This window comes from Oratosquilla oratoria, chromosome 34 (genome assembly GCF_046742065.1).
Source record: "Oratosquilla oratoria isolate Oo_2021 chromosome 34, ASM4674206v1, whole genome shotgun sequence".
Classification (NCBI taxonomy): Eukaryota; Metazoa; Arthropoda; class Malacostraca; order Stomatopoda; family Squillidae; genus Oratosquilla; species Oratosquilla oratoria.
In genome coordinates this window covers 34434049-34449053 of record NC_134810.1, presented here as the reverse complement: position 1 = coordinate 34449053, position 15005 = coordinate 34434049, and the positions used below count along the sequence as shown (strand labels likewise).

The window sequence follows — 15005 nt, the reverse complement described above, 5'->3', positions numbered from 1 at the left end:
ATGTACACCTTCCTTTATTTGTATCTAAACTGAAGATGAAAATCATCCAAGCACCTCAGACATCTGCTAAAGCAGGATGTCTGGAAACGGGGCCATTTCTCCATCTCTTGCACTCAAAAAAAAAAAAAAAAAAAAAAAAAAAAAAAAGTCACTTGAGGCAGAAAATGAAGAACTAATAGGAACGAAAGAGTGTGAGCAGACACTGGACACGACCGTTAGAAGAAGCGCTTTGTGAGCAGGAAATATTGTCATCTCATCACGCTCTAGAGCAGATCAATGCGATGTGATCAGACCGGACGAGACGACGGCGCCGGCGGGATAATTGGCATGCAGACAACCCGGCGCCATGGCTCCCCCCCTCTTCTTCAATACCTCACTCGCACCATGTAATCCCTCGAGAACCCCACCGTGCGCGTATGGCAGCCAGACATCCACTCTTCTCTCTCCTTCTCTCTCTCTCTCTCTCTCTCTCTCTCTCTCTCTCTCTCTCTCTCTCTCTCTCTCTCTCTCTCTCTCTCTCTCTCTCTCTCTCTCTCTCTCTCTCTCTCTCTCTCCTCTCTCTCTCTCTCTCTCTCTCTCTCTCTCTCTCTCTCTCTCTCTCTCTCTCTCTCTCTCTCTCTCTCTCTCTCTCTCTCTCTCTCTCTCTCTCTCTCTCCTCTCTCTCTCCTCTCTCTCTCTCTCTCTCTCTCTCTCTCTCTCTCTCTCTCTCTCTCTCTCTCTCTCTCTCTCTCTCTCTCTCTCTCTCTCTCTCTCTCTCTCTCTCTCTCTCTCTCTCTCTCTCTCTCTCTCTCTCTCTCTCTCTCTCTCTCTCTCTCTCTCTCTCTCTCTCCCTCTCTTTCCCCTTCTCCCTTTCCGGAAGAATAGCCCCTACCCTCGCTCCCACAACCTTCATACGACCACTCAACCCAGTTCAGGTTTAAATCACCGCCTACCTATGGGCAAATGTCAGTGCACACATATGCACATGCGCGCGCACACACACACACACGCGCGCACGCACACACACACACACACACACACACACACACACACACACACACACACACACACACACACACACACACACACACACACATCAACATAATGTATTCAAATATGAATGGTAGGGTCTTTGTATTACGTCACGTGAAGGAAAGCATATTTGAAGACATAAAAGTTGATATGAAGATGAATTTTACATAATCCGTATAACAGAAAGCAAGACGAAGAAATTCAAAATAAAACACGAAATATGAGTGTTTTTTAAATGTGAATAAGAGACAGAATAGGCAGAAGTGATTGCGATCTTTAGACAGATGTATTCAGAGGAGAATAATTCACAAACAGAAATATATATGTATATATATATATATATATATATATATATATATATATATATATATATATATATATATATGTAGTTAGCAGAGTCGATACTCTACCCGTTAGAGGTATGAAACACATATGATTTCATGTTCAGAAGTATCTCGTAGGATTTTAGCTACTTTTTAAAGGGTTAACAATAACAATCTTAGATGCGCACTGCAAGGAGATTTCAACTGTGGATATGTGTGCTGAAGCGAACCTGCCTTGTAACTTCGTATGACTTGGTTAGATTCCAAACAGTTAGTGATATTTTCTGCTTGGTGAAATATAATTCTTTCTGTCGAAAAGTGACACGGGATGTTAGACGTTAGCGCCAACCATGTTCTCCATCTACATGTAATTTGGATCATGAGACAGGGGGCGTGTTGTTAGACGATACCAAAATACATAGGCAAATAAAAGGGGATATCAAAACAAATACAGGACAAATAAAAGAAGCTAAACAAGTTGCAGTATATTCATGAACTCAAAGTAGTAAATATACTTCAACATAGCAAATACTGTGATGCAAGTGGGGGAGTCAAGATAGAATTCAAGGAATCTTCTAACTTAGAAAGAAATTATAAAGGCGTGTAAAAAGATATTGGAGTGACCTTCAGTAAAAAGCTTGAAAGGAAACTACTCAAAAACAAAAATGGCTCTTGCAACAAGTTGACCTCCAGCAGCCCCAAAAATTGTAAGGACAAAATCTAAGATGTGAAAGAAAAAATGGGTTTCCCAAATGTTGATAAATGCAATTTCCAAACAGAGCATTAGACAAAAGCCGTTGTTTACCATACGATCCGATACCCAGTTGATAAGATTATTCGAGATAAGCAATGCTGAACAAATAGAAAATAGACTAAGATAAGAACAGAACAATTAGACTCCAGAAAACATTAATATACTACACACGCTTTACATTATCACGCATTCAAACTACGCACGCTTACATACATATTCACTCGTACTCACAAAAAAAAAAAAAACTAAAGACAAATAGGATCACGAGAAAGAAATCCAAGAAAGTTTCCAGATAACTCATGGATGGCACTGAAACCGCACAAGCCAAAGGTAGGTGCCAAAATTAAACTAATAAGATACAGAGGGACAGGATATTGCGACATTAACCTAGGCTATATCACAACAAAGTAATCACGGCTAAGTAATCAGACGCTGGCGTTCACTCATCCCCCACGCACATGCACCCACATACACGCACACGCACATACACATACACATACACAGACACATACAAACACGCGCGCACACACATACACACAAACACGCACACACACAGACACATACAAACACGCGCGCGCACACACACACACACACACACACACACACACACACACACACACACACACACACACACACACACACACACACACACACACACACACACACACACACACACAAACATACACACACACAAATACACACACATACACACACAGACGCACGCACACACACACGCGCGCGCACATACACAAACAAAAATCGCCCGTCGACAACGATATGAGGGAAAAGGAGAGAGTCAAATATAAACTCAAAAAACACACGAGGTAAAAACATAAGTATATCAACTTACAGTTATTTAAGCATACAGAGAGCAGTGCCCACGGACAATCAAAAGGTTCAAAGAAATCGATAGTTAGGATTTGAACTAATAACAAGGAAAGGAGACAGGATCCAATAAGCTTAACCATTCCCTATAAAGTCTTATAAATAATTACGTCTAAAGAAAATATCAGGAGTAACATTAGAGTCTACTGATATCTATGACCACATACACACACATGCACATATATATATGTGCATGTGTATATATATATATAATATATATATGTATATATATATATATATATGTGTGTGTGTGTGTGTGTGTGTGTGTGTGTGTGTGTGTGTGTGTGTGTGTGTGTGTGTGTTGTTTCTCATGACGTGTCCTACAAAGTGTAACTGTCTTTTCCTGATAGTTCTTATTATTTCCCTCTGTGTTCCTATTTGCTGCAGTATTTCTTCGTTTGTTTTAAATTCTGTTCATCAAATTTTCAGCATTCTTCTCCAACTCCACATTTCTACTGCTTTTATCCTGTCCTGCATTTGTTTACTAATTGTCCAAGTTTCACATCCATGTAATGATACTGACCAAGTGTAACATTTTACAAATATTTTTCTTGTTCTCATGTTAATTCTATTGTTAGTTACTATGTGTTTAATTTTGTTGAAATTATTTTTCGTCATGGCTATCCTTCTCTTTATCTCTTCGTAGCATTTCCCATCCCAAGTTAACATGCTTCATAAGTAATTGAGATGGTCCACCTGTGTCGGTATTCTTCCTTCTACTTGAATTCTTACCCTTGGGCATTCTTGTTTTTTCGTCATTACCATCACTTCTGTTTTCTTTTTATTCACTTTTAGAACTCTGTTTCTACTTGCTGTTTCTACTAGTGCTGTAACTAATTCCTGTAGCTGAGCTTCCGATTCTGCGAGTAATACAATATCGTCTGCGTATCTAATATTATTGAGATTTCTTCCTCCTATTGTTACTCCTTTTAGATGGTAAATATCTCTCACGATTATCTCACTGTATAGATTAAACAGGTCTGGCGACATAACACATCCCTGTCTTACGCATCTTCCAATCTTTTGCTAATCAGACAGCTCTTCTCCTATTTTCACTGCTGCTTCTTGCTTCCAATAGAGATTTGCGATTAACCTTAATTCCTTCCCATCCACCCCTATTTTCTTCAACATCTCTATTAATTCATTGTGTCTTACTTTGTCAAGTGCCTTTTCGTAGTCCACGAAATAGGCATATAGATCTTTTTGCACCTCTAACATATTTTCAGCCAGTATTCTTACAACAAAAATTGCATTCCTTGTTCCCTTTTCTGGTACAAACCCATATTGTTCATCAGCTATTTCTGGCCTTATTTTGTTCCTACAACAATTAGAACATACGAGCCTCACAGGAAAAATAGAAGGAAAGAGGGCAAGAGGAAGACCACGCAGAAAATATGTAGACGGGTTAAGGACGTGTGTAGGGAAAGAAATAACAAATGCCATCTTGTTAAGAAGAGCCATGTGCAGAAAGGAATGGAGCTGCCCCATGGTGGTCAACGTCCAAGTCGATACGGCACCCCGGTAAGGTGTATGTATATACATATATATATATATATATATATATATATATATGTGTGTATATATATATATATATATGTATATATATATATATATATATGTATATATATATATATATATGTATATATATATATACGTGCATGAACTCACACAGACACACACAAAGAATGAGTGTAGTCAAAGCTAGCCAAGACGTTTAATTGGGCCCATAAATGGCAAGTACACCTTGATACCAGCAAAAGCAGTGTAGTGGGCCTGGCAAAATCACCTAAAGGACACTGACAACATGCAAACTAGAACAAAAGTAGTCGCGAAGTAAAAACTATCTAGAGATAATTGTCACATCAAGTCGTGATCCACTCAGCCACAGATCGGTGCCAGTAACCAACATGATATAGCTGTGTAGACTGCTGGGAAATCTGCAAGAGTTGAACAGATAAAACAGCGAGAAAGAAATGTGCCAAACATGTAATTTGTATCCAATACAGAGAAGTCATACTTTTGTAGCCCATCGAGTTACTACGTTAGTGTCCCAGAAAGCTTTTGGGAAAGGAAGGATTGAGCGACACGTGGATACTTGAATCAGAAAGCCTTTGATAAGGTATCATATAGGAGGCTACAGTGAAACTTATTTTAAGGAGTAGAATTAGAGGCAAGCTACTCGACTAAACAGAGGAAATTAAAACGGTAGTCCGGGGAGAGAGCTCAAATGAAAGTGACCAGCGGAGTCCCACAGGGATCAGTACTAGTGACAGTCGTCTTTTGTATGCATACATGGCAATTTAAGTGTAAGGCAACTTCATATATATTGTATGTTTGTAGATGGAACAAAATTACAAATGAAAATAATGAATAAATGCAGGAAACAAGATCCTCAAGATGTCAAGAGGATTTAATCTAGGAGTAGGAAAAAAAAAACTTCACCAACCAGGTAATCATTGAATGGAGTAAATCTCCCTGGGAGGTGGTCACATTTAGTACAGTTTAAAGTTTTATGATTCAGTAGAACAGACATACAAGTAATGTGTTGTAATGTGAATGATTTGATAGATTGGTTTGTGTGTTTACTTATGTGTTTTATTCTTTTTTATTTGTTCATTTATCAGTTTATTATTCTGTATCCGATTTTGTTCAGACCAGCAAAATTCTCCCCTTATCGACACTCACACTTTGCTGTGTCATTATAACCCGATTCATAACAAGTAAGAGTTTGAAAGAAACATGAAATTCAGATATATATAGACAAACTTTATGAATGAAACCAAAATTGGCAAAAAAAAAAAAAAAAAGTTGTGTGCATGAGGGAGAGCCAGGAAAAAATGGTGGCAGCTTACAGACTGGAATAAGAGGATCTGAGAAAAGGCAGAAAAGACAGATTCAGGAATAGTGATTGCTTTAGGAATAGTGGTCACTAGGAAACTCGAACCAATTGAACAGTCACTCTTGTAGGAAGAGGAGTATATGCATTGGACAAATTTAGATTTAAGAAGGAAATAGGCAAGAACTGGTTTACCAATAGTGGTTAACGACTGACTTAGTAATCATGTAGTGAGCGCTGAGACTATCAATTGTTTTAATAACCCATTCAACTCATGTCAGCCGCTTGTGGTGTAGATACGAAAAACCGGATATGGTAGGCCTCGCGCCGGCCCGTACATCCGAATATCATCTGATGCGGCTTGACCGCGCGAGGACTGACGTCATATTTTTCTGGTGTTTGATCAAACATTTTGGTGTTTTATGATTTTTTGTTTTATTTGACCAAATGACAAGAATCTTGTCATCAGAGTTTAAAGGGTTAAGGGAAAGTTAGATAACTTTATGGATGGGGATAATAGGTGGTAATGGACATGGAACTGCCTAAGTGTAGGCCTTATGGTCTCTTGCAGTCTTCTCCATTCTTATGTTCTTATATTCATTCAGCGCACTTATTGGATATAGTCAAAACACTGCACAGTACCAGAGACATAGCCTGGAATATGTATAATTGGTATGGAATTCATCAAGAAAAATGGATGCTATCGAAACTGGAAAAGCCCTGAACGACAGTGCAAGGGGGATGTCAAGCCTGATCAGTTGACACATAATGAAACTGTGGAGAAACTGGAGCTAGCAACATCTGAGGAAAGAACGGAGAAGGACCACCCTGTACAAGTGTATTAAAGGAAACAATTACATACCCACAGAAAAAAAAATGTGAATATCATTAAGAACAAGTAGAGAACAAAATAAAAGGACTTGGGTGAGATGGACTACAACATAATGTACAAATAACAAAGTTCCGATCCGAAAATGGACTTCAATAAACAAATAATGACTACAGGAACACATGGGGACACCTCAAATACAATGCGGACAAACATACACAAGACCAGAAGAAATGAAACAAAAACATTCATAAACATGAACACGAGATAGCCACCACACGTTACGCATCGAGGGTCATTCAGCCAAGAAGCATTTATGGTTCAAAGAGATGTGATGATGGACTTGAATCAGCTCTATAGGACACTGACCAGATAATTAAGACGAGGTAATTACGCGCACACACACACACACACACACACACACACACACACACACACACACACACACACACACACACACACACACACACACACACACACACAAATAGACTTATTGCACACACACAAATACACACACGCACGCGGCTTTCTGGTGTAGTGATTAACATCCCGGGTCTTTGACGTTGCAGACCCGAGATCGCGCCCCGCTCACAGTACTGAAGGTCGGTACTGCCCCCTCTCAAGCAAGAGGATGGGTATGTGATGTGTATAAGGTCATAGCTTTACTCATAGATCGGACTACACGATCTTTGAACTCTCATCTGGGAGGGTAATAGCTACGATTACAAGTCAAGCACGTGATCCAAGGCCGTAACGAATTTCACACAACTAGACGCGGCCGTCAGTGGATTCTTCGTTCTTCGCCAGGAGTGTCTCTGGAGTCGAGAGCCACTGGTGTGGGTGTCCCCTCCTGGACCGCTGCGGAGGTCCGTCCTCCACTTAGTCACCCTAACGTCTCTGTTGAATGTTTGTCGTCGCGCATCATCGGGTCACCGTTCTGATCCGGACAAATCTTCTGGAAGAAGACGCGTCAGAAGCTTTCCGCGACACAGGATGACGTCTTCGATGAAGGCTTTTCCGGGAAGGGATTGAACATTGCCAAAGGATCAACCACAATTCCTATTTCCATTTGTTCTAAGCCGATCAGAGAATGCGCATTCTTTCAAGAAGCAGGCTTGTTTCCGGTTTCTGCAGTTATGAAAGGAAGGAAGGAAGAAAGGTTGCATTTTCGGGACAGATGGTAGTCACTGCTGGATTTTGGAGACTTGTGTGGGATTTGAACCCACAACTAAGCAAATGTAAGACCTGCACGCTTCCGATGAGGATAAAGAGATGTTTAGAGACTCAGGGGTAATGATAATGGCGTCAAAAAATTAACAAGTTCATACACGTACAAACACACACACTTGCATACGCGCATACACACACACACACACACACACACACACACACACACACACACACACACACACACACACACACACACACACACACACACACACGCACGCACACATACACACACACACATTTATTTATTCATTTATCTACTTATTCATTTGTCCAATCAGTTATTTATCTATTTATTTGTATACGTATCTATCTTTATTGTTATGAATTTATTTGTCTATTTATTTGTGTATATACCTAATTATATCATTCTTTTGTTCATTATCTAGATATTTGGTCATCTATCCATGTATATATCTGTCTATCAATTGATAATTCATTTACTCATTTATAAATACATTTATTCATTTAAGGTGAACAGTCTTCGCAGGGAAAGCAGTGACATCATCACTTGGGTGGTGAACATAAGTCACTAACTGATGAGTTAAGGCGGCGGCACACTAAGCATTTCTCGCTAGCATGTTACTTGCTTTTGCTACTTCGTTTGGACAGAAACGACTTCGGTTACAATATTTTAGACTTCCGTAAGAACATCTCAACAATTTTGTATCTAACATTCGTATTCTAGATTTAACTTCTCTTAGTTCGTTATTCAACTTCTCACTACATGACGAAAGAAAAAAATTGATATTTAAAAAATTTCAAAACAAAAGATCGTAACCGAATTTTTTTTCTGCTCAAACGAAATAGCAAAAGCAAGTAGCATGCTAGCGAGAATCGGCCCAGTGTGCCGCCACCATTAAGAAACACGATCACAGGATAGACACGGACAGGCAATAAATGACAGTCAATAAGCGGTTCTGTGTGGGCTGATGGTCATCAACTCGTTTACTCGTTGCTATCCCACGAGCCTCCACACTCGTCGACGAGTTCTATCTAAAACGTTTAATGATTGCTTAGCCGGGACCGATCACGTTCTGGCGGTCTGAGATTAATTTAATCAATTAAACTGCGATCCAGTGGGTATGTTATCACGGATCACCTCGTCCGAACTCGTGGCCAGGGAAGACTACAAACGTATAATACACTCGTGGCGCAGTGGTAGAGTTCCCAGCCGCCACCACTGCGGTCCGGGTTCGAACCCTGCCCAGGGCTGAAATAATTTTAGTATCACTGCGCTGCGAGTCGTTACTCTAACTTTCGTGGGCGGGGAGTTGGGTGTGTGTATGCGTGTAAGGTCACAGCATTACCCATAGATCGGTCATCCATGAGGTCTGAGCACTCTTCCGGGAGGAAAATGGCTGTCGATCACGAATCTAACACGTGATCCAAGACCATGGTAAACCATACACACACACGCACACACACACACACACACACACACACACACACACACACACACACACACACACACACACACACACACACACACACACACACACACACACAAGAACATAAGGATGGAGGAGACTGCGAGAGACCATGAAGCCGACACTAGGAAATTCCATGTCCTTTACCATCTGTCAACTCCCTATCCATAAAGTTATCTAACCTTTTCTTAAAACAACCATTTGTTTCAGCGCTCACTACATGGTTACTAAGTCTGTTTCTTCCGTCAACCACTCTGTTGGTCAACCAATTCTTACCTATTTCCTTCTTAGACCTAAATTTGTCCAATTTAAATCCATTACTATGAATCCTGCCCTGCTGTCTTAATAGGATTACTCTGCCTGTATCACTGTTGGAGATATGATAGACTATTTCAAGGATTTGCTGAAAGGAGAGGAGGTGAAGGATGGAGGGTTTGACTATAGCAGTGGGAGATGCCAGGAAAACAACAGTGGTGGGAAAATAAAATGACAGAGTTATAGGAAAATAGGTACTGAGAGCTGTGAGTGAGGAAAGTTGCTAACGCACCAAGTTTAGATGGTTGTCACTGAAGTGTCTAACGAAGGAAGAGTAGTTATAGTGGATTGGCTAGTGAGGTTGTATAATGAGTGCATAGAGGAAGGAGGTGTTTCATTGGACTGAGGAAGTGAATGTATAGCTTCACTATACGACGGGAAGTGGGGACAAAAAATAATGTAGTTGTTTCAGAGGATTATCTTGTTAAATATAGTTGGTAAGGTACATGGAAGGATGATAACCGAGAGAATTAGAAGGGGAGCAGAGGGAGAAATTGGGGAAGAGCTACGTGTAATTATAAAAGGAAGAGAGTACGTATATCCAATATTGTAGTCAGATTTAGATACGAGAAATTTTTGGTAAAGAGTAATGATGTATTTTAGGTTTTTATGGATTTGGAGAAGGCGTATGACAGTATTGACAGAGATGCATTTCCGGATGGGATATGGATTTATGAGATGAAGGGAAAGTCTGTTGAGGGCAGTCAAAAGTTTCCACGTGTGGATAAGTAATAGAGAGAGTGAGTGGTTTGGGGATTGTGTAATGTCAGCAACGTCGTTCAGCAAGTAAATGGATGGGGTGGTGAGGGAGGTAAACACAAGGGTGTTAGGCAAAGAGTTTGGAGTTAGTGAGAATGGAGGGTTGGTGGGAGGTGACCCAGTTGTTTCCGGACGACACTGCTATTGTATTCGAGTTGGAGGATACTTAGTGGTAGAGCTTGAGAGGATATGTGAGAAGAGGAAACTGAAAGTTGATGTAAGCAAAATTAAGGTGATGAGATGTGCAAGGAGTGACGTTAGTGCTGGGTTGATGGTTAGAATAAAATGTGAGAGACTGAGGGAAATGAAAATGTTTAACTATTTGGGGGATGCGTTTGTGTGCGCGCGCGCATGTAGTGTGTGTATTTATGTGTGTTTGTGCGTGTGTACGCGCGCGTGTATGTGTGCACGCATGTGTGTGTGTGTGTGTACATATATGTGTATGCGCGCGCGCATGTGATTCACCCTGGTCTTGGATCATGTGCTTGATGTGCTGTCGACAACTATTACCCTCTTGGATGAAAACTCAATTTATACGTACGGTCCAATCAATAGGTAAAGTATATCCTAAAGACACAGCATACCTACCCCCTTTTCCCAAGGGGAACAATAACAGATTGCAGTATTGTCATGGTTTCTAAGGCCGAAGCGCGTCTCTATCTCGGGTCTACTGAATGAATGCCTTTGACATTATCCACTACACCAGGAAGCCGCGCGCATTTGTGTGTAGATGTGTGTGTGTGTGTCTGTGTGTGCGTGTGTATTTGTATGCAGATACATTGCATGTACACATATGTATTGATATATACATGTACAGTATATGCTTTATGTATGTATTTAGACAAAAAACAAGGGAGACGAATATGATGGATAATTGGAGAGAGAGAGAAAAAGAGAGAGAGAGAGAGAGAGAGGGGGGGAAGAGGGAGAGGGGAGGGGGAGAAAGAAAGAGAGAGGGGGGTAGAGAGAGACAGGAGGGGGGAAAAGAAAGGGAGAGAGAGAGAGAGAGAGAGAGAGAGAGAGAGAGAGAGAGAGAGAGAGAGAGAGAGAGAGAGAGAGAGAGAGAGAGAGAGAGAGAGAGAGAGAGAGAGACAGACAGAGAGAGAGAGATGGAGAGGGAGGGGAGGTGGTCGGTGGCCTCGAGGGAGGTCCTCCGAGCTGCCGACGCCGCCGGCGGGGTCCCGCGCCCGTATGTCCGCACGCCTACTCGCGCATACAAACACACACGCACACACACACACACACACACACACACACACACACACACACACACACACACACACACACACACACACACACACACACACACACACACACACACACACACACACACACACAAACGAACAAACACGCACACACGCACAGACGCACGTACACACACATACACACACACACACACACACACACACACACACACACACACACACACACACACACACACACACACACACACACACACACACACATATATATATATATATATATATATATATATATATATATACAACGCATACGTAAACAAGCACCTAGACATGCACGAAAGTGCGCTTACACACACACACACACGCACACACACACACACACACACACACACACACATACACACACACACACACACACACACACACACACACACACACACACACACACACAATCCTACACATATGCACGTGCACACACAAGCACATATAGATTTACGCGCAAACACACACACACACACGTCTGTACACATATTATTACCCATAGATCCGTTCGTACAATCTCATATGCTTACATCCAAAAGGGCAATCGCTGTAGATCACAAGTCCAGCACGTTATCCAAGATAAAATTGAACCACATACACACTCACATTCACATTAACACATCCACACACCTGTAAGTACACATACACACACGCACACACACACACACACACACACACACACACACACACACACACACACACACACACACACACACACACACACACACACACACACACACACACACACACACACACACACACACACACACACACACACACACACACACACACACACACACACACACACACACACATCCGCACGTCAGATGCAGATGAACAATATTTTTCTCTTCACAATCGAGTGGTCCCTGAGCACCAAGCTTGTGTCTGGTGGTGACGTACCCACGCTGCCTCCTTGAACCCCACTCTCCACCATTTTTTAATTTTGCTACACCTCCGCCACATCTCTGGCTTCAGCAGAACGCCCTTACCCAACCTGAGTCCCCTCTCAATTCATTTGAGACCTATTGATTCAATTCCCTCTCTTTTGTACAACTTTTTTCACATTTCTGCATTAAATTGAGACTCCCCCTTGCATTGTTGCCTTGTTTCAGACCGTGTTCTCCTCCTTGCCCCCTCTCCCCCGCCTTCGCAACAATTTTCACGCTTTCTCATCACCATTGGAGTCTCTCTTCCATTACACTTTGATTGTTCTCGATGTTTTACATGCTAGTCAGTGACCTTAGGGATTTTTTTTTTCTTAGTTTCGGTTCTCCCCCCCACCCTAAGTAAAATTAAAAAACGAAAGACCCCATACTGAATTTACCGTACCGTTTCAATTTCCAACGAACGCCAGGATATCTACTCCCCGGGGCAGTCATTTCAGAAAAAGAAAAAATCAAGATAGCCGCAACCCTCCCCATTTCGGTTAGATGTTCATCGAAGCTGAAAAATGAAGGGATGTATTATGCCTGTGCATTGCCATTTCTCAAAAAATGAGACTGTATTGCGCATGCGTATTGCTGCTCCTCAGGACTTGGGGATGAGGATGGAGGGGAGAATATTCAAATTCTAAACCTATTTTGACAACATGAGGCGTACTTGTACAGTTCCTTTTGTTTATTCTTAATGGGATTGGATCCTGAACTTGGGGCTGGATGATTCTTAATGGGATTAGATCCTTTTTAATGGTGTTTGATCTTTTTTAATGGGATTGGATTGCTCTTAATGTGATTGGATTCCCCTTGAGGGATCCAAACCATCTAAAAAGAATCCAACCACCTTAAGAGGAACCCAACCCCTTTAAGATGGATCCAGCTTCATTAGAAAGGATCCAAACCCCTTGAAGACACTCAAAGAATACCTCAAGATGCGCCACCTGTGCCTTACTATGTTAGTTTCCATTGTCCAGTAACCCATATGTGGTATTATTTTACTACTGTTGAGCCAGGACAAGGGAAAGGGGAACAAATGTGAGAGAAGTAGTTTCAGAGGTATCAGTTTGTTGAGTGTAGTTGGGAAGGCTTATGGGAGGGTTTTAATTAAGAGGATTAGGAGAGTAACAGGGAGTGATTGGTGAGGAACAGTGTGGGATTAGGAAAGGTAGAAGTTGCGTGGAACAGGTTTTTGTGATAAGGCAGATATGTGAAAAAGCTTTAGCAAAAGGTAAGAATGTCTTTGGGCCTTCATGGGTTTTGAAAAGGCTCATGATCGGGTGGACAGAAAGGCACTGTGGGAGGTTTTGCAGATATATGGGATCGGGGGAAAGCTGTTGAGGGCAGTCAAGAGTTTTTTTTTTACAAGAGTAGTAGAGCCTGTGTCAGGGTTAGAAATGGAGGTGAACGACTGGTTTGAGGTAAAGGTGGGACTGCGTCAGGGATATGTCATGTTGCCATAGCTGTTCAATGTGTACATGGATGGGGTGGTATGGGAGATAAATACGAGGGTAATGGGCGAGGGACTGGAGGTGGTTAAAGAAAATGGAAAAAAGTGGGAGGTGATCCAGTTGTTGTTTGCTGACGACACTGCGCTTATAGTGACGGATTTTGAAAAGGATGGAAGAAAGTTGAAGGTAAGCGTGGGTAAAGGTTAGGTGATGAGGTGTTCAAGGGGGGAGGATGGCAGCAATTTGGAAGTAAGTCTTAGAGAGACTGGAGGAAATGAATAGCTTTAGGTATTTGGGGTCACATGTGGATGGAAAGTGAGGAGTGGAGGTGGAGGTAAATTGTAGATTGAGAGAAGCAAGTAAATGCCTTGGGTAATTAAAAAGTATAATGAGAAATAAGCATTAGGGAATGGATGCAAAGAGGGAATTATATGAATAGGTGATTGTGCCGACAGCGCTGTATGGGGCAGAAACATATATTTTAAGAGAGGCAGAGAGGAAAATTTTGAATGTGTATGAGATGAAATGTCTGGGAAGTATGGTGGGGGTTACAAGGTTGGATAGAGAGAGAAACGAGGAAAGAATGAGTGAAGGAAGGTTACTAAAAGAGGTGTGGAAGGCAGAGGTGGATGGAATGAACATGAAAGTGCGACCGAGGATAAGATGGATGGATAGGGTGAAAGGGGCGTTTAGTAAGAGGGAAATGTCCGTTGAGCAGGTAAGGGAGAAGGCGGGAGATAGGGATGAGTAAAGAATGGCTGTATGTAAATGGTATTGTGATGCAAGAAAGGGAGTGGGTGAGGGATGGGGATGGTTAGGGAGTGGTTATGTGTGAAGGATATTTTGACGCACTCCTAAGGGATTTCTCTCTGTCTGCTATTTCTCTGCATGAGGGGGCAAAGAGAGGGTTGGGGAGTCACCAATTAAGTGAAGCGGCCTTGCTGTGGATGTGCTGTTTATTGCTGCATTGCTTCTGACCCAGGGCAGTGGGCGGGATACAGGGATG

The 15005-nt window shown here is 41.8% G+C and overlaps 1 protein-coding gene across 1 annotated transcript in view; it reads right to left on the bottom strand.

Annotated features, from left to right (window-relative positions):
- The window catches only part of LOC143018380 (uncharacterized), a 65954-nt gene extending 53404 nt beyond the window's left edge, over positions 1 to 12550 (bottom strand). The window contains exon 1 of the mRNA XM_076173739.1: positions 12470 to 12550. Within this exon, the coding sequence (XP_076029854.1) occupies positions 12470 to 12550 (81 nt within the window). The remainder of the gene's footprint in view (positions 1 to 12469) is intronic.
- Between the last annotated feature and the right edge of the window lie 2455 nt (positions 12551 to 15005).